At 44.7% G+C, this 23,751-nt stretch overlaps 1 protein-coding gene across 3 annotated transcripts in view; it reads left to right on the top strand.

The window, feature by feature from the left end:
• Positions 1 to 361: 361 nt before the first annotated feature.
• Positions 362 to 23,751, top strand: part of FN1 (fibronectin 1) — a 49,453-nt gene continuing 26,063 nt past the window's right edge. The window contains exons 1-19 of one of the 3 annotated variants that reach the window (XM_052675090.1): positions 362 to 583; positions 745 to 873; positions 2,250 to 2,387; positions 4,109 to 4,240; positions 4,325 to 4,462; positions 6,035 to 6,193; positions 7,408 to 7,608; positions 8,081 to 8,260; positions 9,749 to 9,925; positions 10,746 to 10,898; positions 12,742 to 12,870; positions 14,317 to 14,460; positions 16,477 to 16,598; positions 17,730 to 17,907; positions 18,033 to 18,209; positions 19,402 to 19,530; positions 19,636 to 19,725; positions 20,281 to 20,475; positions 21,865 to 22,137. In XM_052675090.1, the coding sequence (XP_052531050.1) occupies positions 421 to 583; positions 745 to 873; positions 2,250 to 2,387; positions 4,109 to 4,240; positions 4,325 to 4,462; positions 6,035 to 6,193; positions 7,408 to 7,608; positions 8,081 to 8,260; positions 9,749 to 9,925; positions 10,746 to 10,898; positions 12,742 to 12,870; positions 14,317 to 14,460; positions 16,477 to 16,598; positions 17,730 to 17,907; positions 18,033 to 18,209; positions 19,402 to 19,530; positions 19,636 to 19,725; positions 20,281 to 20,475; positions 21,865 to 22,137 (3,007 nt within the window). In that variant the 5' untranslated portion in view covers positions 362 to 420. The remainder of the gene's footprint in view (positions 584 to 744; positions 874 to 2,249; positions 2,388 to 4,108; positions 4,241 to 4,324; positions 4,463 to 6,034; positions 6,194 to 7,407; positions 7,609 to 8,080; positions 8,261 to 9,748; positions 9,926 to 10,745; positions 10,899 to 12,741; positions 12,871 to 14,316; positions 14,461 to 16,476; positions 16,599 to 17,729; positions 17,908 to 18,032; positions 18,210 to 19,401; positions 19,531 to 19,635; positions 19,726 to 20,280; positions 20,476 to 21,864; positions 22,138 to 23,751) is intronic. The other 2 variants (XM_052675089.1, XM_052675091.1) reach the window with 2 other exon arrangements.

The following is a 23,751-nucleotide window of genomic DNA, read 5'->3' as shown; positions in this document are numbered from 1 at the left end:
GACTTGCTCAAGTGAGATTGTAACGGCGAAGACCCCGTGTAGTTCAAAGGGGTGTAAAACCTGGCTCTAACAAAAGAAAAGCTCCCAAAAAAGGTGGGGGGGAAGCCATTTTGTCAGAGCAAACGACCCGCAAAACGGCACCGCCGTTCCCCCTCTCCGCACCCCGACCCTTTGTGGCTGCCGGCGGGGCAGCGCCTCGTTCTGCTCGGCGGGGCGGTGGCGGTCCCCGTCCGTCCCCCGGCTGCTGCGAGGGCCAATGGGCTCCGGGGCGGCGGCGGCTGCTCACCCCCCCGCGCCGCCCGTCCTATATAGCGCCCGGGCGGCGGCGCTGCCCCGACCGTCGGGCTGCTTGCGAGCGGTCCCGTTCCCCACTCAGATCTCGGCGCCGATCCCCGCGCCGTTCTCCGAGCCGTGCCGAGGATGCCGGGCCGCGGCGGTTTGCGGCTGGCGCTGCTCGCCCTCTGCCTGGGGGCGGCGGCGGCTGCGGCTGCGGGAGGGGGCGAAAGGCAGCGGCGCGGAGGGAAGAACCGGCGGCAGGCGCAGACCGCCTCGGTGCCGCAAGCCACCCCCGCGCAGGGCAAGCGTGAGTACCGGCACGGGCTGCGGGGCTGGAGCGGGGGCTGGCCAGCTCCGTGTCCCCGACGCGGGTGGGGGTCCGCGGTGCTGCTTGGGCTGGTCGTGCCCTGCCCGCGCCCTCGGTGAGACCAAACTTTGCTTTCTTTCCCCTCCCTCCCCCCTCCGCAGAGACCTGCTTTGACAATGGACGGTACTACCAGATAAACCAGCAGTGGGAGCGCATTTACCTGGGGAACACGTTGGTCTGTACCTGCTACGGTGGAAGCAGAGGGTTTAACTGCGAAAGCAAACCCGAACGTAAGTTGGTGTTTTAGCTGCAGTGGCTTTTGGTGCAGATTGAGTTACAGCGAGCAGTCCGGGTTTGTAGCTGGAGTTTGGTCCTTAGGGTCAGCTAACGGATCTACTCTCAATTACACTGAAGATCTGGCTTGGGATTTTAAGAAATGCTTTTCATTAGAGATGGGCCTGCCACCAGAACCCCAAGCCAAACATCACTCATCTCTCTGGAGGATTGGATCTAAACATTAACTTTGGAGCCAACCTCTTCCTTATAATGAACTGAACCGACTCCGCTCGCACGGGGAAGCTCAAATCTGGAGTCGCTTTGCAGCTCTGGCTCCGTGCAGTTTGATCGCTTCACCCCAACTTCTCATAGCTGTGCGGTGTCGTCAGCCTGTTTAAAAATATTTCAGCTTACAACTTTCCACAGCCCCCCAGCCTGTGCTGTGAGCGTTCCATCATTGAGTGTAAAATGAGATTGTTTAGTCTTCTGCAGTAAAAGTTTAGGTAACTGAAAAAACTTTAAACGCGGCGTCTGCTGGAAGATGCGTCTCTCTGGAATACAGCGTGGTTTAGGTAATCAGATGCGTGCTATCTGCATTTGGTCTCGAGCCATTGGTTTGCTGTAATTCCTTTATCTTGCTCTGGAGATGCAAGAGAGAAACTGGCTTCCTGGCTGATAAGTTCATGTAAGACAGATGGGAGCATCTCAGAGATCTGTTAGGCGAGACTTGAGTAAAGCACTGCTAGGGTATTTCAAGGAGTGCTCAGTCCTCTTGCTCCTCCGTAAAAAAAGAGTTTATTCTACATTTTCTTCCTCCCCAGGTATTCCCAAGTTTTACGTTTCCAAAGTCCAGTAGCGCACTTAGCTTCATTTGTCTGGTAGTGAGGTCCTGTTGGAGACCTCAAGTTGTTTGACAGAGCTGCTACAACCCTTCGGTAATCACGTAGGCTTGGGCAAGTGTGAACAGGTCACAAGCGGGCCCCTTTGACTTCGGCGGGGCTGCTGCAGAATTCAGGATTAATGCACTCAAAAGAAGTGGATTAGCATGTCAAAACCCACAGCTTCTGGGGAATATTTGCTCCCCTCTGAGTTCTGTACTGTTGCACTTCAAACAGTTGGGGTTGATCCTTCGGGGCGTGCCAGCCCAGGTGCCATGCTCAACCCCTGGCTCACTGTGGGAGGGAAGCTGTGGTTGTTCAGCAGCATGGAGACCCTGAGGGGGTTAATTTTGCCCCAGTTCCTTTCTGTTGTTCCACCACAAGAAGAAAGAGGAGGCTGATACTCCCCCAGCAAAAGAGAGTGTCCATGTGAGGAGGTGAAGAACATGCATTTTTGTTGACAGTACAGTTACTAAAGTGGTTTCATGAAGTTCATTTTTCTTCTTTCATAGCTGAAGAGACTTGCTTTGACAAATACACTGGATCCACTTACCGAGTAGGGGAGACTTACGAGCGCCCCAAGGACTCCATGATCTGGGACTGTACTTGCATTGGAGCTGGACGTGGGAGAATCAGCTGCACCATTGCCAGTATGTAACCAAGAGCCTGTTACTAGAGCTCATTCCTTTTTGTCACATTTTCCAGAGCCATTTTCACAATTCTTCCAGTGCCTATTAGCTAGAGCTAGGGGGATTTGATCCAAAGCGCATTAAAATCTTGTAAGTGAAAGTCCTTGCCCCATGTATGTACACTTTAAAAACCAAACTCCTCATCTGCTTAAGAGGTGTAAAGTCCTATGTGTAAAAACAGGCCAGGATGACTGCTAGTGTCCAGCCATACATGTTAGTACGTTTAATATACACAGGAATGTCTTGCATCTTCGCAGACACATTTTTCCAGTCAAAATATACTTGCATAAACATCAGGGTCTAGTCTGCTATCGAGTCGAAATTACCCTGTAAACATTAATAGGGATATTCCAAATATTGAGCACTTGGAAGCCTTTCCCTTTAGCCTCTAAAAACATCATGCCAACCCTGGTCTCAAAGGGAACAAGGGTTTGATATCCGTTGAGTCAGCTCTGTGCTTCTGCAATTTTATTTTTACCTGTCTGCCCCATGCTTGTTTCTTTCTGCACAGCTTTCCCTTTCACATCTGTCTCTGTCTGGAAATCCTTTCCGTATTGAGTCACTGAATTGTTCACAATTTCCCTTCAGTTCATAATTAGACTTTCTCTGAGCGCAGATGAAGTTTTCTGTGTGTCAGGTCCTTTAGTCTGAGATTTCAAAGTCCCTTAGGCACCTTTGGAAAAAGTCTTTCTTACAGCTACTCAGTTTCTTGTTTTAGACACAGTGCTGAGCCCAACAGCATTGCCACAAAGGGCTCAAAAGTCAGCCATCATCATAGCATGGAAAGAAATGCATCAAATATAGCTGGAGCCCTTTGGAATGTACTGGCATTTTATTGAGCAGGGATGATAAGTGTTGTAAGAAAAGAAAGAGTCAGTAAGGAAATTGCAAACATAAGGGCAGTCTCATTTCTTCATCATCAGCCTGGTTTAGGGCTCACTGGAGAGTCTCATTGACTGCGACTGGATTGGAATCAATCTTTACAACTCTTAGATTGCCTGCTTTCATAAATGAGCCAATGAAACATTTTAGTGGCTTCTAATAAACGACCAGACGTGTGCTTCTTTCCTTGGAAGAGGATCTTGTTTGCTAACTGCTGTTCACTGCATTTCCCTTCCGGGGCCTAAGCTGAGCAGTGGGACCCAAACACCTCAGGCCCACGAGGTGTGAGTAGACTGGGAATTGGCCTTTCGGGGGCAGGATTTTAAACCCAGGAGGAGCAATGTCACCAGGGCATTACCTTTTCCTCCGCACGCTGGCCTGGCTGCATGATGCCTCATGCTGTGTGGGGATAGCAGTCAGTGTGCGTCTCCCTGTCTGCGCAAGATGGAGGCGAACCCTCATGAGGATGAGGCGTCTCCTCGGGCCCTGCTAGCCCCGTTTCAGCAGTCAGCCTTGTCTGTGGTTTGAAACCTGGCAGTGCTTACCTGAGGAGAGAGGACAGGGCTTGGAGGGGCTGAGGTGGCGCCAAGGGAAAAATGGCGCCCTCTGAGGAAAAGGGCGGCCGCCATTTTGCAGCATGAAAGAGGCAGCCGTGATCGGCTCTTCTCCTCACCTTCTTCCTCCTTCCTTCACCTCTGCCGTGATCAAACCTTTTCCTACTCCCCGTGAAGGCCCCACATCCCCGTGGTGCTGGCTGTGGCGGTGCTCCTCACCTCAGCTCCCCTCTCTCCCACCCTCAGATCGCTGCCATGAGGGCGGCAAGTCCTACAAGATCGGCGATACCTGGCGTCGGCCTCACGAGACGGGCGGCTATTTGCTGGAGTGCGTGTGCCTGGGCAATGGCAAGGGCGAGTGGACCTGCAAGCCCTTGGGTAAGTGATGGCTTTGTCCTCCCTCAGCTGGGCTGTCTCTGGTTCCGTAGGGGGCACAAACACTGACCTTTTTGTCTCCCTCAGCCGAGAGGTGCTATGATAACACGGCCGGGACGTCCTATGTGGTGGGCGAGACCTGGGAGAAGCCCTACCAGGGCTGGATGATGGTGGACTGCACCTGCCTGGGGGAGGGCAGCGGCCGCATCACCTGCACTTCCAGAAGTAAGATGAACCACATTACTGTCAATATGCTGTTGCTTTAGCACTTGCAAAGCAGACTGGCCTTGTAAAATCCAAAGTCTCGCTGCTTTGCCTGGCTTCTGCTTGAATTTTGCCTGCAACGGGCTCTGCTGTGGAGCTGTCAGTTTACAGCAGTCTCCTCAAGAGAAGTTGAACTTTGTACCTTCCACCTCTGTTGGGCAAGTTTTGAGGAGCTCTTTAAATTGCCTCCCTTTCATTTGCCTTGGGAAACACAGATAATAGCTTTCTGCTGATGTAAACAGCAGACCTGTAAGGAACTAAAACTCTGAGGAGGCCTGGGATTAAAACTGAGTATCTGGAGAGCCTTGGTTGAGAAACAAGCCATAAAAACCAAACCAGCCTTCCCAATATCAAGTCTGTTAGAACACATGGGGAAATATCATTAGCTGTCAAACAGGAACGAATAAAACAGGATGCGTTGTTTGTGAATTTGAGGAGATATTATTACTAATAAAAATGATTTGGCAGTATCTTTCCTCCCATAACTCAGGTCTGCATTGCTGTGTTGTAGGGAAATTGTAATATAATGACCTGTTCATTTTTCATTTTATTTCTCGAATGTAATTAAATATATAAATTTGAATCTGCGTATGTTAGATGATAGCTGCAGCCCAGAAAGTGTCATTATGCTTCAGAATACATGCTGTTAGGTATCTTTTATGGCCAGAGTTTTCTAGAATCACTGCTGAATTCTGAGGGGACATTTCAGCTTTTCATTGCCTAATTGGAAAATCTGGATATCTGTAAGACAGGTTGCATCCCCAACCCCTTTCCCACACACACATTTGCTGAATTACTTTCTGAATACTTGACACCAATTTTCTGATAAATTACTCCGTTTTTGGACATTTTAAGCAATGAATTAGTAACGTGTTCTCCACACTGATATTTTATTCTGAGTGCTGTTTTAGTGGCAGGCTGGGGTGATGCATACGTCCTTCCACAGTTCTTCATAAATCCATGTGCATTGATCCGTGATTATATTTGAGCCACTGTATCAAGTTCTCCTTGAATGAGAGCATAAAACACAGTAATGGAAGAACTAGTTGATCCTTGTGTATCTGGCATCCAGACAAAAGTAGTTTGTTACATTGTCCTTTGAACCTGTTTATTCAATTCAGTGGGGGCTGCGAGTTAATAAAGACAACGGGGAGATTTAGGAAGTCTGATATTGCTGTTATGACGTGAGCAGCTGGTATTAACTTTACTGACAGCTTTCCAAACACTTCTTTTGGAAAAAGTGGTATTTAACATGTTGCCCTCCAATAGGTTCTGGTTTATTCCTGCTGAGCAAGGCATTGAAACAAGTTGATTTATTTTTACCATCAGGATTTTTGTGGTCTCTCAGCCTATGCAGTTTAACACAGGTTTTCGAGTATATAGGGCTTGTAATAGTGGGCTGCAAGAAAGGTTGGCTCTCAATAAAGGCTTTAAACTATCGGCACGTTCGATGGTGTTGATGTTTCAGTACTATCAATGGCACAGTGAAGCCATCCAATGCAGAAATATCTAATATTCATGTTCCTTGTACAGATAGGTGCAATGACCAAGACACCAAGACTTCCTACAGAATTGGAGACACTTGGAGCAAGAAGGACAACCGGGGGAACTTACTTCAGTGCATCTGTACTGGTAACGGCAGAGGTGAATGGAAATGCGAAAGGCACACATCCCTGCATACAACTAGCACTGGTAAGTGGGACATGGAGCAAAGTAGGGTCAGGAGCAATGAATGGCGTGCTTAAGGTGGCTAGGAGATGGTGCTGAATTGCAGTGTCCTACCTTTAGCATGTAGCAAACTTGTCAGAGAAAGACCAGCTGCACAGAGGGTTAGAATTCAGGAGATGCTCCTTGTTTGTGCGTGTGTAGGTAAAATTAATTACACTTGGCTTCCTTGCACAGCTGGGGCTTGCACATACAGATGTGATTGCCTGCACAATCACTGTGCAGTAAATCACATGTAGAACCATGCATCTACAGGAAATATCTACTAGCTTTGTTTTAAAAACACGGCATTTTGAGTTAGTGTTTGAACTTCATGTATTTGCCTCAGGGTAACTGCCTTGAAATGCCCTTAATTTAAACTCCACTGAGACCATCTGGTTTCTTTGACAAGATAAATGCATCTACTAATGGTTAGGCTTTAAAAAACAGAAATGCCAAAGTATGTATACAGTGCAGTTTAGTGCACGTAGATAGTTTGTAATTTTGGTATGAAATATTACCTGCTTTATAGATAGTCTATTTCCTGCCCAAGGCTTAACAAAGTCTTTACCTTCTAAGTTCTTTTTGCCATTTTCTTCTGGTGTCTGCAGTAAAGCTTCTGTTTTTCTACAGAAACGACACTGACATTTTCTTGATTAATGACTTTTAACTGATTAGCACCAGCAGGTTAGCTTCAAACTCTCAGAAGGTACGAACTTCAGAAGGCATATCACTTCAATGGTGTCAGTGTTCTGCTTACTGCACCTCAGCAGACCTGAATTTGTGGAGACTGCTGTGGGAATCTTTAGCAAAAACATCCATAGTATAGGCAGACAGCCAGTGTTATTTTTCTTCTTCAGTGAAAAAATCAAAATGAATCCTACCCTTGTTTGTTTGGCTTTTTTTGTGTTCTCTCCCTGCTTTATCAGTACTTCTTTGTTGTCTGAGCAGTTGGCCATCTTAATCCTTTCTAAAGCAACTCAAAGGTGGTAGAAACCAGAGGCTATCATTAGCAGGAGAGAGGATTGTTCTTTTAATTTTGAAGTTTACCAAATGGAATAATTAAAATGTGTCTAGGGAGGTCAAGAGTGATGTCTTCAATCTGATGCAGTGCGTAAGAGTTTGTCTCAGCATTTAATTGAAGCATTCTGTTCTTCAGCTCCGCATGTGACGTCTCACTTCTCTCCCATGTTCTACTGCAGGATCTGGCTCTCCCAGCTTCACAAATGTACAGACAGCGTTGTACCAGCCTCAGCCTCAACAGCCCCAACCTCAGCCACATGGCCACTGTGTAACTGATAACGGAGTGGTGTATTCTGTGGGTATGCAGTGGCTGAAGACGCAGGGCAGCCAACAAATGCTTTGTACTTGTCTGGGCAATGGAGTCAGCTGCCAGGAAATAGGTATGAGTTTTTGTTCAGTGCCTGCTCTGTCCAGTGAGATCTGTGGTTTAGTTTTGATGGGGAGTTTCTTTGTATGTGTATCATAGGTCTGCTAAAAAGGACATACTGGAAAAAGATGCGAGAGGTGAAGAAATAAATAGTTGCTTTGGTTACTTGCAGCCTGATTCTGTAGGGCAGAAATATTTCCCAGTGAGTTATATATATAACACTGCTGAGGCCCATGGGGAACAGCATTCATAATTTTATTCAAACCAAGCTGCAGTAATGTATGTTTAGAAAAGAATGTAGAGGAATGACACAGCTGTGGGACTAAGTCTTCTCTTGGTGTGTATTGGCCCAAGTCCATGGCAGTCATTGTGGGTTCATAGCAGCCAGTGATTTGACCCAGAGGGGCTGTTGCTGTTTTAGAGCCTTAAGATTTGGGGATTGCTTTAAGCTGGAGTCTAATCCTGTACTTTTTTTTATTTCAAAGCTGTGACCCAAACATATGGTGGCAATTCTGATGGAGAACCCTGTGTTCTGCCTTTCACCTACAACGGGAGGACTTTCTACTCCTGCACCACTGAAGGCCGCACAGATGGGCACCTCTGGTGCAGCACCACTTCCAACTTTGAGCAGGACAGGAGATACTCCTTCTGTACTGAGCAGAATGGTGAGTCCTTCTCAGAGGGTCTTCACATGCACGTGGCCTTCGTGGAGGAAAGAACAAAAGCATGTAGCTGTCTGAACAGTCCCGGCAGTTTGGAGGGACTCTAGGCATGCCTTAACAGCAAGGCAGTTACGTGAATGGAGGGCTGTCTGGACACAGAACATTTTTACATTCTTGGCATCGTTGGAGGGTGCTCAGGGTGACACAGGTGTAGCCTTTGAGTCATGTCCTCTGTTCTTCAGGCTGGCCGTAGAGCATGAATACTTAGTCAAGACAGAGCTTTGGCTCGAAGGATATGTGGACTTTGTCTCTACTTGGCTGAATTGCTACAGCATTGCCCATATTAGGTTGCAAAGAAGAGGGTATCCATAGAGTACAACTTGTGCAGTTCTCTGTCACTGCCTCGCTAGTGACTATCTGGCCAGGTTGCCATATATAGCAGCAATCTTAATGTGATTTGTGATTGCTGTGATCAAAAGCTGGTGTATGACTAATGCAGCAGCATTCCTGCATCTGTGGATGGTCAGCGTTCCCTTCACAGCACAAATCTACCTGTGTGGTTGTACTTCCTGGAAAGCCCATCAGGCATCTGTGGAGCAGTATCCAGGCAGGCTTCTCTGCAGTCTGACCTTAGAGAGAATTTTTCACATTCCAACACAAAATTACTGCTTCTTACACTGTACAGACTTCTAAACTACTCTTCTACCTCATTTTTTTTTTAGTGACAGCCTTTCTGCACAGCACATACAATACTCTTTCTTTTTGAAAAACAAAACAAACCCAACAAATACAAAGCTAAAAAACCTGGTCCCTTGTCCACATATGGACATGCACACACATTCTTGCTTTAACGAGGCTTCTTGTGGTATTCTGTGGGGATTAAGAAATATTGATATAGCTAAAAACCTCAGCAAACGCCTCCTTGTTCTCTATTATTTGTAAACCAGAGTTGTACAAGAGGTGAATAGTTTACATAGATTACAGCCCTCTTTCCACTGATGCTTGCAAAACACGAAGCTTTCAACCTGCTGAGAGTTTCTGACTTGTCCTGTTGCTCATAAATGAATTGTAACCCTTTCCTGACATCCAGGATTTTTCTTTAAGCCAAAGGGCACAGTTGAGTAATAGTCTCAGTGAGATAATACAGATATGCTGAGAACTGTCGGGTTATTTGATTCTCTAGACTTTGGTACAAAGGGTCTGCAAAGCCACTTCCCAAACACTGTGAGCTTTAGTTTTCCATATTCCCCAGGAAATCCCATGGCTGAGTCCAGCAACTCTTTCCAAAGCAATGTTTGAACTGAACTGACCTCGTGCAAGGCTTATATTTCCAGATCTGAATTAATTAAATCCAATAAAAGAGGCTAGTGAAGAATACCATACAGAGCACACATGGGAAAAACAGTGCTAGCGGTTTGTTTTTAAAGCTGTTCTCTGCATGCTATGGGAGAGCGTAGGTTTGATTTGCATCTGTTTCCTTTTCATCTCCAGTTTTGGTCCAGACACGTGGTGGCAACTCCAATGGTGCTCTGTGCCACTTCCCTTTCCTGTACAACAACCGCAACTATACCGACTGTACTTCGGAGGGACGGAGAGACAACATGAAGTGGTGTGGAACCACTGAGAACTATGATGCCGACCAGAAATTTGGCTTCTGCCCTATGGCTGGTAAGAATGAGAACCGTAAAGGGATTATAATTGCTTGCACGAAGCTCTTTGAGCTGGGAAGTAAGGAGCTGTCTGTCGTTGGTCAGTTATTGATGACTTCCAGTGAGCTTGCATCCAGGCCCAAAAAACTTGAAGGAATTTCAGAAGCTTTTTGTCCTGTTTTCCTCCCAGCTAATCACTTCTAGTGAGGACTCAGGAAAAGGCTATTTTTGTTCCTCATTTGCTGCAAGCTAGGCATGTTTTTCAGCTGGTACAGAGTGTTGTAAGTCCATTAAGAAACATTGAACTATGTTGCTTGATAGCAAGTGATTTTTTTTTGTCTTGCATCTGCCAAAGCTTCTCCTTCATGGCTCATCACTTCCTCTTACCTGATGTGTGGTTAGGAATATGTCTGCACTATGTTGTGGTCCATTTCTCCAGTCCATGCACATCTCTGATCTCCAACTCGTGGGAGTTCTGAAATGAAAGGCGTTGTGATTAACGGCAGTGCAGCTCTTAAACAGCTTGATGAGCACTCAGCTCTTCCAATGGCTATGTTCATACAACAGCAGACCCGTAATGAGAGCTGATCGTTTCACACAGCACCCTTTGAATGCCATACAGAATCTCTGTTGACTTTCAAGTGCACATTAAATGAGTGAACCCCTGCAAGGGAATCTACACTCATCATCCTGCAAAAATGATATTTGAAATTCCATAGATGCCTATGACGCTCTCGTTAAGATGCAGAAACCAATACATGGCATGCAAATGATATAAGCCCTCAGTGCCTTGTTAACTATGACCTCATGAAGTGTTTTCTTGCTTTCTTCCCAACCAGCCCATGAGGAAATCTGCACCACCAATGATGGTATCATGTATCGTGTTGGGGACCAGTGGGATAAACAACACGACATGGGCCACATGATGAGGTGTACCTGCGTAGGAAATGGCCGTGGAGAGTGGACTTGCATTGCATACTCCCAGCTCAGAGGTGCTGCTTTTCGTGTTGGTGTCACTGCTTTGGTCTAAGCGTTGGGGATACAGAAGAAATAGGTTTTCTTTCCCATCACAGGGAATTCAAGCCCAGACTCAGTTTTATATTACTCATCTTTTCTGTGGAATCCAAAGGGAATCAGAGGGGATGTGTAAAGCTCTTGTCTTGATTCCATGCTGTGAAAGTACCATTTCAGCCTTTGTAGGCTAGCAAGCCAGGAAAAACGTTGACTAGCTGGATCAGTATCTAGCTCTACCTATTGTCTATTGTTAGCAGTCAGTGCCACTGAGACTTTAAAGGGATCTCAGCAGAAACCTCTCAAGAACAGACACAACCCCAGATTAGTCTAAAGTTTGAATGCAGAACCATCCTGTATTATCGTTCTGCAGTGAAATGCTCTGTTGCTCTGCTGGATGAATCCCTTTACGAGCTAATCTATATGAAAAGTTGGCAGGACAGCACTGACATTACTCTTATTTACTTGTTTAAATAAGAGGCCCGAGTGGAGAAGTGCTGAAGCAATACCAAAAAAAGACTTAAAAGCACAGATATTTGATCATCCTTCAGCTAGCTCACGGCATTGGCTTGGTATCTGGAAAAGGCAGGGGGGTTGCTGACAAGCAGCCAAGAAAAAACTCTTAATACCACTGCTGAAATGGGATGTAATTTATAGGGAAAGGTCCATTCAAGGGCTTTAGGAGGGTTTTTTATGTGTCTCCTTCAGAACGATGAGAAATGCTCTGCTAGAAGTTTTTCTGGTCTGTGAAACTCCTTTCTCTAGAAGCACAGCTAGTTCTGCGCTGTTTGCTTCTCAAGTTTAACGGGTCTTTCTTGTTGACGATGACATGGATATTGGTTTTTTTTCAAAAGGCAAAGGTTATCTAAGTAGAACTTTTAAAGCATAGCAACTGGAGGAGGTCCTTAGCCCCCATTGGTGGATGTGACCCGTGTTTGGTTTATCCTGACGCCATGCTTGTGTTGTGGGAAAGTATGACGGGGAAAGAAGGCCTGGGATTAACTGAGTCACTTCCCCAAGGACAGATGGTCTGTGACTGAATCCAGAACTGAACTTGGGTCTCTTGGGTCCTGCTTAACAAAACAACGTGCTTCTGGGGTGGTTTTATCATTTGTTTTGTCTTTGTGCTCCTTGCTGTGATTAGGCTGGCTTCAGGAATTCTGGGCCGTGTCACAGGTTGACATATCTCCATTGAACCTAATAATTAGCATGGAGTCTGGTTACTGTGCTTTGAGGGAGTAGTAGATTAGTAGGCACCATTAGCATCTTGTATATATAATAGTCTTTCAAGCTTCAGTCTTCAGCTGAATACGAGGTACAGCAGAGAGATGCTTATGATGTTTGCCTGTTGCATATTTGTAGCTCAGCTTGACATTTTCATGAATTTGGAGTAGCCCTTTCCTTCTTGTGCAGTTCTAATGATTTCAGACAGTACTTGACGAAGTTTTCCAATCTAGACTTCCCCAAGAGATAGTAGTGAAGGAGTGTGATGCTTTACATTCTTTCACGCGTGGAATCTGTTGTAAGGCAGTTTCATAGTGAGTAATGGATTCTGCTTTGGACTGAATCCTATGGACCTTTTTTTCTGCAAGTGGTACTTGTTTGCACGCCGCTGATAAATGAACTCAGGAGCAGTGAGGTGTATGCAGCACTAATCTGCCATGATCACAGATACCAGAAGGGCTCCGTTTTGCATGGATGGAGCTTGTCAGGATTACTCTCTGCAAGCTGATCAAGAGGAGGGAAATACATGCCAAGCAGAAGGATTTTGTCTTACTGCTTAAAGTTGTTGCTGACAAAACATCTCTGCTCTTTCTCAAACAGATCAGTGCATCGTGGATGGTATCACCTATGATGTGAACCAGACGTTCCACAAGCGTCACGATGAGGGGCACATGCTGAACTGCACGTGCTTTGGCCAAGGCCGTGGGAGATGGAAGTGTGATCCTGTTGGTAAGTCACAGCTGTCCCCACTTGCACAGCCCGTGTTTGACAAGAACTGACTGCAGTGTGGTGAAACTGGTGTGTGAACGTGGTCTCGGCCTTTGCCAGTTTCCTGTCTTGTGTTGCACAACTGTGAAAGTAGGAGTAATGCTGTGTTTGTTGGAGGCATGCAAGATGGCATTCGTGGTTTTTGGGAAGTAAGCTTGCATTATCAGACATGCCCTAGGAGAATTCCATCATGCAGCATGTCTTTTAAAATATACCACTCTTCAAGCTGAGGTAACAGGGTGCCTGAACCACAGACTGGGCTGCACTGGCTGGAGTCTGGTACCTTGTGCTGTTAACAGGCAGGGTGCTCAGATTGGGTACTGATAAATCAATGTGCAGGGAGCTGGTGATGCTAGGTGTGGTTTTTCTCTATCTTGAAGTCTTTAGGTCTCCTTATTGAACTGAGAGAAGAACATGACCGGCGTATATTCACTTACCTCAGACTAAATTGATTTTTTTTTTTTTGGATGCCCTTTGTTCTGGCAAAGAAAGCAAGCTGAGGATGAGAACATGTGCTAATAGCACTCTGGAGGTTAGCTAAAACCATCATGGCTCTGTGCAGGAATGAAGAGATTTCATCTTTTCTGCCTCTCCTCTTCTCTAGTGAATCAGGGTTGGAAGATAAGACATGACTGTTTGACTTGCAATTACTGGATCTAGGGAACCCGGGGCTATTGCCAGGAAAATCTGTTAGCAAGTAGCAGTGGTTAAATTCTGCTTTATTTACAGTAATATCTATACAATTTTACTGGAAGAATTTGGATTGTCAAGTCCCTGAAAATCAGTACTTTGAAAGAAGGGGAGATGATTTCAGTTCTCTGTAAAGGTGAAATTGGTTTAATTTTGATGGTTTTCTCTAAACAAGACTCCTGTTAACTAAAGAAGCATAACATTAGTTCTCACTGAAAACTTGCATGGAGCCAGAGACACAGGCAGAGGTCAGACTAGAAAGAGTACTGAAGCATTGCTACAACATGGTATTCCCACTAGCTTAAGCAGATTTCAGATTTGTTTTGTCCTTCTTCAGTTTACAAGATGATAAACCTAGAATGACTTGTGACTATTAATGGATCACTTCAGACATACATATGACTGAATGGTGCTTAAGCTAGTGGGGATTTTGCCACTGATTTCCTGGAGAGCAGCACGGTTTAGCTTTGGATTAAAGATGAACTCAGTTGACTGAAGCCGCCTGGTATTTGTCTTCAAGCATGCAGATATGTATCAGGAACCTTGATTCCAGATTCAGTTTGTTGCCATTTACTCTTCATGCAGCAATATTTGTAAATAAACGTGGTTGCATTTTCTGTCAGAAGATTTCTTCTGACCTACTCTTCTGTTTGATGTAGGTTTTTCACAATAGTTTTGATATCACGCAGTGGTTACCTGTCTATTTTGTGCCTTTAGATCAGTGCCAGGATTCCGAAACCCGTACCTTCTACCAGATTGGAGATTCCTGGGAGAAGTACGTCCATGGTGTCAGATACCAGTGCTATTGCTATGGTCGTGGTATTGGAGAGTGGCACTGCCAGCCTCTGCAAGCCTATGCTGGTAAGAAACCCAACAGATGGCTCTTCTGCTAAGACATAAGGAGAGCAATCTCTCTATCCCTGACCTGTTCAGGTTCCTGCACATTATTGTACATAGTTGTCAAGTCCTATTAATTGGAAGTGATATTCACTGTGTATCAAAGAAACCAAAATTTTCTTTCTGTAGTTTTCCAGGCCTGCTTATGGTTTATAATCTGCAGGTACTTCCAACCTTAGGGAGGTATTCTTTAACTGCTCAAGAGATCCTTTTGGTTTCCTTTTTAAACAGAACGTTTTCCCCCCACCTTCTTGGCAGACACAAATAGGTGTTATGATTATAAAGAGAGTGCCAGATTGTTAACAGCTTTTCCTGAGGCCAGGCTTAGCTGAAAGCATGACTATCACACAACAGCTTTGCTTTTCATCACCTCTTAGTGCTTAGCAGTGTCACATCTGTAACCTTCAGATTCTGCTGCTTAAAAGTTGCATCTACAGCCTTTCCTTTTACACTCACTACAGTAGCAAAATCCACCAAACAATGGAGCGTTTTCCCTGATCAGTGCCCTGAAGAAATCAAATACTTGAACTTTGTTTGCCTGCTCAGTTCCAGGAGGTCTTCATATAGATGGGCAATGCCTCTGTCAGTTGGGCTGTTCTTTTTCAGTTCTCTGAAACAAGGGGAAGCTCTTCGCCTGCCTGTTTCAAGTTGCACCTGTCGTTGTCTCCATCTGAAAAAGATGTAATATTAATGTTGCATTGCTCCTACTCTGCTGGGAGAAAGCTGTGCTCATGTCATGGGCTCCCTAACACATTTCTAAGCTTATGTGTGGAGGAACTGCTTAAGAATTGCATGTACCAGCTTCAGTGCGAGCTGATTCTCTGTTCTTATGCCAGGATAGATTTAGAAGTATCTGTCCACACAGTAACTGCAATGTATTTATCCCGTAAGTGCCCTATAATAGCAGAAAGGGAATTTGAACCTCAAGAGAAGGGACTACCCCTTTTCCTATTGCCTTGTTTCTGGCTTACTGGCTGTATGGCAGTAAGACACCTGGCAGGCAGACCTAGGAGCTGCTTTTCTTTGGGGCAGTGAACTAAGAATGGCACGAATAGGAAGCAGGCTGCTTCTACTCTTATTTCCCCTCCTCCCCCCCCCTCAGTTTCTTATTCAGGGTTGCTGAGCTTCATTGACTCTTGTCAGACTGCTTAAACAAACATCCCCTTGAGCTATGTGAAATATGCATGCCTCCAGACTGGAGACCGGGGATTTAGGCTTTCTATAGACACAAGAGTGACTGCAAATGTGTAAATAAACCAAATCTAATGTTTCTGAATGTAGCTTTGGGGTTAGGGGAGCTTTGAAATTCTGTGTGGGCACAGGTTTATTTGCCTGGAAGTCCTGTTAAATATGTAGCAGGTATATATGTCACACAGTTGTCCAAATAAATTATAAATAGAAATGCTGGGAGTGAGGGAAGGCTGTAGGTATTTAATGGCTGAAACAACACACTTTGTTGCAGATTCCATGCTGCTCTGTGATGGGATTTTCTGAGAACTAACACAAGTGCAGTGCTGCTGAGTGTTTAGTGAAACCTCCCCGGCAGGGCAGGGAGGCACTGAAAAGAGAACCACCAAATCCTAAAACCTTTTCTTCTCAGTTAGAGAGCCTTGTGAAGAGGTTTTGATGGAGCCTGATCTAACTAAATGTGTTAATGAGAAGTTGGCAGCCTGAAGTGTTAGAGCCCTGCTGAACTTGTATGTTCATGAGCTTATGGACCTGATCCCTTTTGTATGTTGAGTCGTTCCAATTCGCTACTTCATGACACAGGAAATGAACCCAAACAGCACATGCTGACTTCTCCACAGAATGTATTCTAATTCATCCATTTTCTAGCTGAAACCATTAAAGAGAGAAATACAGTCTGACTGGTTTTCCACGTATTAAATAGTATGCAACCCATGCCTTTTTCGTGACTGAACAACAAATGTGGAAGAAAACCATCTCAGTTATGTTAAGAATGGCAAATTTGTGTTTCAGGAGCAACTGGACCTGTTCAGGTGATCATTACAGAGAGTACGAATCAGCCAAACTCCCACCCCATCCAGTGGAACGCTCCCAAAACATCTCACATCAGCAAGTACATTCTGCGCTGGAGACCGGTGAGTGCTCCATTCAGCTGGACCTGTAGATACATTCAGAGCTGCAGGAATCCACAGCTCCAGGCTTTTACTTGGAGAGTGCTCTTACTGTAGAGTGCTAATTCACTGTCCTTGTCCTGCTGAGGTCAACTGTTAACAACCTGTGCTGTATAAACACTTGATGTTTTCCTGCCCAAACATTGCTACTGGTCACCGTGCTTGTGTAGTGTCATATTAACAAGAGCACTTGTTAAGACAACTTTATGTCCTTTCTCACTTTAAGCAATGTAAACCCTTGCAAAAGCTTTCTCAGTGTGTTAGTGCAGAGATGAGAACTACAATATGTTACGTGCAGTTAATGAGCAGGTAGTGAGTAGGATACAAAGATAATAACAGCTAGGAGAGAATGAAATAATTAGTCATCTCCCATCTTCTGCAGTGTCTAAGCAAAGCTGGTTAACCACTGCTTGTTGGCTCGTTCATCCCTCAGGAATAATTTGTTCTGATGAATGATACAGTTAATATTACAGTTCCCCAGAGTATAGCTTCACAAAAGACCACTTAATGATTAAGTACACTAGTACCTCAGTGCTGCCTGTGATTAAGAGAACAATAAAGGCCTTGATCCAAAGCCATTAAAAGCACTCGAGTATTTTACTAACTTCAGTGTATCTTGGATCAAGGCCTGAAAGAAATGGACTTTAATGCACTGGAATACAAACCTCAGAGGATGAAGCATTATTATAGGGCTTCCCATAAAGATCAAGCATAGGGAAGAAGGGACAAACTTCTTGGTATATTCTTTTCAGACGATGGCTTGGAGTTCTCTTGTGAACAAATTTCAGATAAGGATTTCTCAGCCATTCCCTCATGCCTTCCTGTCTTTTTGATAGAAAAATAATTTTAGTTTATATGTTATAAAGTATGTTCATTTTAAAGGAAAAAAAGTTCAAAGCTAGATTGCTTTTTGATTTACCCCAGTTGAATTTATAATCACCCAAGAAGTTATTGTCTCTGCTTCCTGGCACACCTTTCTGCTTTCTCTCTGTTCATGAGGCATTCAAGTCATGCAGACCTTGAATCACTAGATAAGCCTGCTTGCAGGCCATGGAGTCTTTCACTGTATATCAACAGGTATCCTTGCTCTTGCAGAAAAACTCTGGAAGGCACTGGAAGGAAGCTACTATCCCTGGTCACCTGAACTCCTACACCATCTCGGGCCTGAAGCCTGGTGTGGTGTATGAAGGACAGCTTATCAGTGTTCAGCAGCACGGACCCAAAGAAGTCACGCGCTTTGATTTTACCACAACTAGCACTACAGCAGTGACAAGTGAGTTGAATAGTGGAACTGGACTGGCATCCAGAGAAGTCCTTCTGCAAGAACTGTAGGCTACTTCCTGCATCCCAGTTAACACAGTGGCAACGGTTAACCAGACCTCTTTGTTCTCTTTTCAGGCAACACTGTTTCAGGAGAGACAACTCTTCTTCCTCCCATGGTTGCTACTTCAGAGTCAGTCACCGAAATCACAGCCAGCAGCTTTGTTGTCTCTTGGGTTTCTGCTTCTGACACAGTTTCTGGATTCCGTGTTGAGTATGAACTGAGCGAGGAGGGTGATGAGCCACAATATCTTGGTGAGACAGTATTTGAGTCTATTAGATCCGAGCGTCACTCACAGCATCACTGTTTTCTGTAACAGTCAATATAGCTGGTGTAAATAGTGAGGATCTTGCTGTCCTTCAGTTAAGGTGTGACAGTGGAGGGCTAGCATGGGTTACAGACTCGCCTACTTGACTGTTCTTTGTCCACTGATGGCCATAAGGTCAAGCCCAAAGAAAAGTGGAAGAAGGCATGTATATAGCTACACCCCCTCAGAATACTCTTGTGGGACTCACTGAGCCAGAGGTGCTACATTTGTAAAACCTATGTGTAGATGTATTCTTTTCAGCATTTTTTATTTATCTATTAATTTATTCTAAACTTACTAGCTTCCACAGTGTAGTGAAGGCAGATGAGGAGAGACTCAAATCTTTGAGCTTACCACCTGGCTAACTTCCTTGTTGTTTTTTTTGTCCGTGCATCAAAACTGAAAACAATCTTTCCCAAATCCCCTCTTGGTTACTCATGATCTCAGGGATGTCTGTCCCAGACCACTCTGTTGTTTAGTTTGGATCAGATCTTACTAGGCTTTGATAAATGATAACTTAGCTAAGCCAGGAAGCTTGTTAAAAGCACTGGACTTTGACCTGGGAAGTGGATTCACTTTTACTACATCTGATAGGAAGCCTCTCTCACCATACGTAACTTCATCTTAACCTCTTTTTCCTAATTTCCTGTCTTAACAATCATAATAGCAGTATCTCACAAGGATTTGATGTTACTGTAGCTACTAGGACATGTGCATGTGGTGGAAGAACAGCAAGAGAAAAAGAAGAGTACTCCTCTGACCTTAGTAATTCTCCCTTGCCTGCTGCCTTCTGAACTCAAAGATTTGGACTCGTGAGCTTACACTAGGGCTGCCAGTGCCATCACCACCCTTCTTGTCTGTACACTCCAGCTGCCCAGACAGCTGAGCTATGTTATGAAGTGGTTCCTGAGCATATCTGTCTACAGATAGAGGCCTTCAGGCAAATGGAAGCACTTCCCAGTTTCCCATCAGATGTTTTCCACGTAACTTCCCTGCTGTGAACTGAGGCTACAGTGCAGAGCAATTTTTTTACTTCAGAAAGATGATTCAGCCCAGATTAGAACGGAATTCTCTGTCATTTGATAAGAAAGCAACAAGGCAACATTTCTAAGGCAGTGTTTATTTCCTACCTCTTTTAGATCTTCCAAGCACAGCCACTTCTGTCAACATCCCTGACTTGCTTCCTGGTCGCAAGTATATCGTTAATGTCTATCAGATCTCTGAAGAAGGCGAGCAGAATCTGATCCTGTCTACTTCACAGACAACAGGTATGTGTGGGTGGGTGTAACTGCACTTCAGAAGCTGTTTTTGTTTGCTCTGGTCATTTGGTACGTTGCATCCTTACACTTGTTGCCCTCCTGTCTTTTAAACAGCTCCTGATGCACCTCCTGAGCACAACGTGGAAAGCGTCGATGACACGTCAATTGTCATCAGCTGGAGCAGACCACAGGCTCCAATCACAGGTATGTCTAATTGGAGCCTGCTTATTCCACAGTGCTGGTAGAATCTTGATAGCAAGATAGCAAGAATCTTGAAGCAATGATAGAAATCTAATAGCAAGGAAAATGAACTCCAAAACAACAGGTTAGTGCCTTCTGCCCAGGCTCAGAGGCCAGCTGGAAGGCATGCAGAAAATTTAGCTTTTGTATTCAAGCAATTAAAGGATGTAAAATCATTCCTCTTGCGTCTGTGTTGGGGGAAAGAAAAATCAAGCCCTGTGACTTTCTCTATCACACAGACCATGCCATAACAAACATGAACAATATGGACCATAAGTCCATACATCAACAGTTACAAATTTTGATGCAGGTCAGATGATGTGATGTGGGCCATGATCCCATGATCTGTAGGTGGGACTCAGCAAAAGCAAGCCATGGGTGCTAAAGAAGTTCAGCACCCATGGCTTTGTGAAATCTCTGTAAAGACATTTGTTTTGTTCTCTTTTCTGTCATTTCTTGTGCTGGCTTACTGGTTGCACCTGACAATTATATGCATACTTCTTTTTATTCTTTTTTTAGGCTACAGAATTGTCTACACACCCTCTGTGGAAGGCAGCAGCACAGAGCTCAACTTGCCTGACACTGCTACCTCTGTAACACTCAGTGACCTGATGCCAGGTGTTCAGTACAACATCAGCATCTATGCAGTGGAGGAACATCAGGAGAGTACTCCTGTCTTCATCCAGCAGGAAACCACAGGCGTCCCACGCACAGGTAGTGGCCAGAAGACCAGTCAGTATCCTAACCCAAATGGCAGTGCAAGCTCTCATTACTCTAACTGAATGAGTGTTGCTGCTCAGTCCTTATGTGGACTTTTAATTTTGCTTTTGTTGGGTTGGTTTTTTTAATTGCAAATGTCAGACACTGAAGTTCTGTGGTAAAGTCATACTTATGAATTGGCACAGTCAAACCACTGCTCTGCATTAGGAGTGTTAGATTTCTTCAAGGTGAAGCTGTGAGCAGGTCAAAAGGTTGTCTTGCATTGTGTCTATAGGAAAAACTGATCTCTTTTTCTAAGTTGTCTATGGGGATTTTGCTGAGAGATCTTATGACTCTGGTAAATCATTTTGCCTCAGTACTTGGCCTACAGATGTTTAAGGTTACATACTCAGACACAACAACACAAATCTAAATAGTTCACCTGACTTCTCCATCTCCTTTCCAGTCCTAACAGTTATTTTCCATCGCAGCCTGTGGAGATTGCTCAGCATTGGTTGATGTGCCAAAATAACACTGTACAATCTAAAATTGAGGGAGCCACATTAAAAAATAAAACAGTGGTTTCAGAGTTCTTAACTATCAATTGGGTTGAATAGCCAAACCAAAAGAAAAGACAGTGAAAAAATTGGGATCTGATGTGGTAACAGTGGAATGTGATGGTCCTGCAAGTTGCAAGCATATGTGTTGGCAAATGGGAGCTTACCAGGAAGGAACTCAGCTCATTGGCTGTGGTTTGGCATCTGTGTCTTCTCAAAATGTATGTTGGTTAACCTTAGGGTATTATCACTCCTAATCTAAAGAAACTTAATTTGAATGTAGGAATTCAGGGGTGCAGTACTGTTGGCCAATGCAGAGGGAACTGAATTTTGTCTTCAACTACAGTAAAGCCAGATCAGCCCCTGTACTAGTTTAATTATAAAAGATAGGTTTATAAGTTAATTGTAGACATTCAGAACATGCTGCAGATTTTCAGAACTGTCTCCTGATTTTAAAAGGAGGATCTTGTGTCCAGCTTCTGGAGTTGGTCTGTTGTTGTTGCTCTTGCTAGTTTATTGTTTCTCAAGCTTCTGCTTCTGCATATATTTGACATGCTAGCACATTACATTTGGTTTTCAGTTCTTTTGATGACAGCAAGATTCTTTCTGCCACTGAGGACATTAAGTAGTTAAAGCTATGAGGTGCCATTCTGAATTGTAATCTGCTTGAATGTTGACAGGGAACGTGTGTGCATATGTTCAAAGGAAGGTTACCATGACATCTTTTTGTTTGGTAAATACTCTTGTGCTATCCATTGTTCAGTCAGAATGCAGTGTGACCCCCCATAGTTTTTTCTACCCTTTGCTAAGGATCGCCTCCAACGCCCTTCTGCCTCTTTCTTTTCAGATGAAGTTCCTTCTCCCAAAGATCTGCAGTTTGTGGAGGTTACCGACGTCAAGGTCACCATCATGTGGACCCCACCCCAGAGCCAAGTGTCCGGCTATCGGGTGGAAGCAATCCCTGTCAATCGCCCTGGCCAGCACGGCCAGAGATTGCCCATTACTAGAAGCTCTTTTGCTGAAGTCGTTGACCTGCTCCCAGGAACGACCTATCTCTTCAAGATCTTTGCTGTGAACCAGGGCAGGGAGAGCAAACCTTTGACTGGAGAGCAAACCACCAGTAAGTTCCTTTCTTCGGTGCTTTTCTCAACCTTTTGAGATGCTTATACCTCTGTCGCTTAGAGAAATAATATAAACAGAGCATTTAAATTGCAACAGTTGTAGCCCAGGAGGTATACCTTAACTAGGATGACAGGGCAGGGAATTCATTCAGTCAAACAGTGATCTCTTCAGCAGATTTATCCTCCTCCAGGGCTTTCCAATGGGAGTTTAACTCTCGTGGCACTTGAAAACAATTTCGAATGGCTGGAATTCAACTTTTTTATTACTGGCTGAGAATTGATGGGCCCTGCAGTTCTTTTACTGTGCAGATCACAGCCTGTGATTTTTTTTTTTTTTTTTGGAGAATACCTTAGGGCAGATTTCAGCATGACACAGGAGCCTTGCTGAGACTGCTCTGAAAAATCCCTCTCTCCTTTCTGACAGCTGCGTGCCTATTCTGCCTGTTCGGCTCCACTGTCTTTGGAAGGAATTCTTCATACACATGTGAGGGCAGGTCATGTAATTGAAAGGACTGCATCTTAGCTTTGCCAGGTCAGGTCTGGCTTTCCATAGCCTGTCTCAGCACCCCAGAGATTCTGCTGTCATCCCAGTGGAACCTAGTGAACTGGCTTATAAGGATCTCAGCAGGCAGCTCAGATAGAATCTGGGACCTGGTTTATTTGAAAAGATCCTGTTTACTGGGCAGTATAAGGGGTAACCTGGTGATTGTGCTGTTCTGCAGCTGGGTCACATTATTCCAAGGGCCAGAATTCAGCTATGCACATTGGCTGCTGTTCTGACACTTTTTGGTAATGAGAGCAGCTTTTGAGAATCCAGCCTGACTCCTCTGAAGAAGTAAGGAAAGGAAATGAAGTTATCTGAACATAGTCATACTTTAGGGGAAATATTATTTACTTACATTCATGAAGTTAGGAACCATGAATAGTGCCTCTCCCTTTTACCATCTCCCTTGGCTATGCAGGGAGAATAGAATCCTTATGTTTGTCCTTTGATGTAGGTATGTGACTGTAGTGTCACACAGATGGTGGGAACAGCTTCTCTCCTCTTTAAAACAAGTCTTTCAAAAGCAAGGATACAGCTTAGGAGTCCGAGCTCTCTTGTAAGCACATGGAATCATAGAATCACCAGGATTGGTAAAGACCTCCGAGATCATCCAGTCCAACAGTCCATCTGCCACCAGTATTTCTCACTAACCCTCAGTACAGCATCTAAACATTGTAGAACAAGAAGAGCTCAGTTCCCATTTAGATCTGTGAACTTTTTGTCGTTGCTCTCAGGAGCCTTGGTTAGGTGTAGAGCCTCTGTTAGAGGTGTACATCAGAGCACAGACATGAGATTCAGACAGCACAGGGCTAGTAACACGTCTGGAATCCTTTTCCATAGGCCACGATCATCCACTTAACTGTTTTGCCTAAACCACATTTCAGAAAGTATTCATGTAAATTGCATCCTGTAATCACGAGTCCTGGGAAACATTGGGAGTTCCCAAGGAAAACCCTGCAGCAAAAGTCTCTTCCCACAGTGTAAACGTGATTCTTTTCTTGGCCTTCTGGCAAAGAGCAGCCTACAAACAAACTCAAGTGTGTGTGTGGCTTTTTACTTTAATATGGGG

The sequence above is a fragment of the Tympanuchus pallidicinctus genome, unplaced genomic scaffold (genome assembly GCF_026119805.1).
Source record: "Tympanuchus pallidicinctus isolate F22 unplaced genomic scaffold, pur_lepc_1.0 scaffold15, whole genome shotgun sequence".
Taxonomy (NCBI): Eukaryota; Metazoa; Chordata; class Aves; order Galliformes; family Phasianidae; genus Tympanuchus; species Tympanuchus pallidicinctus.
This window is presented reverse-complemented; position numbering and strand designations above follow the sequence as displayed.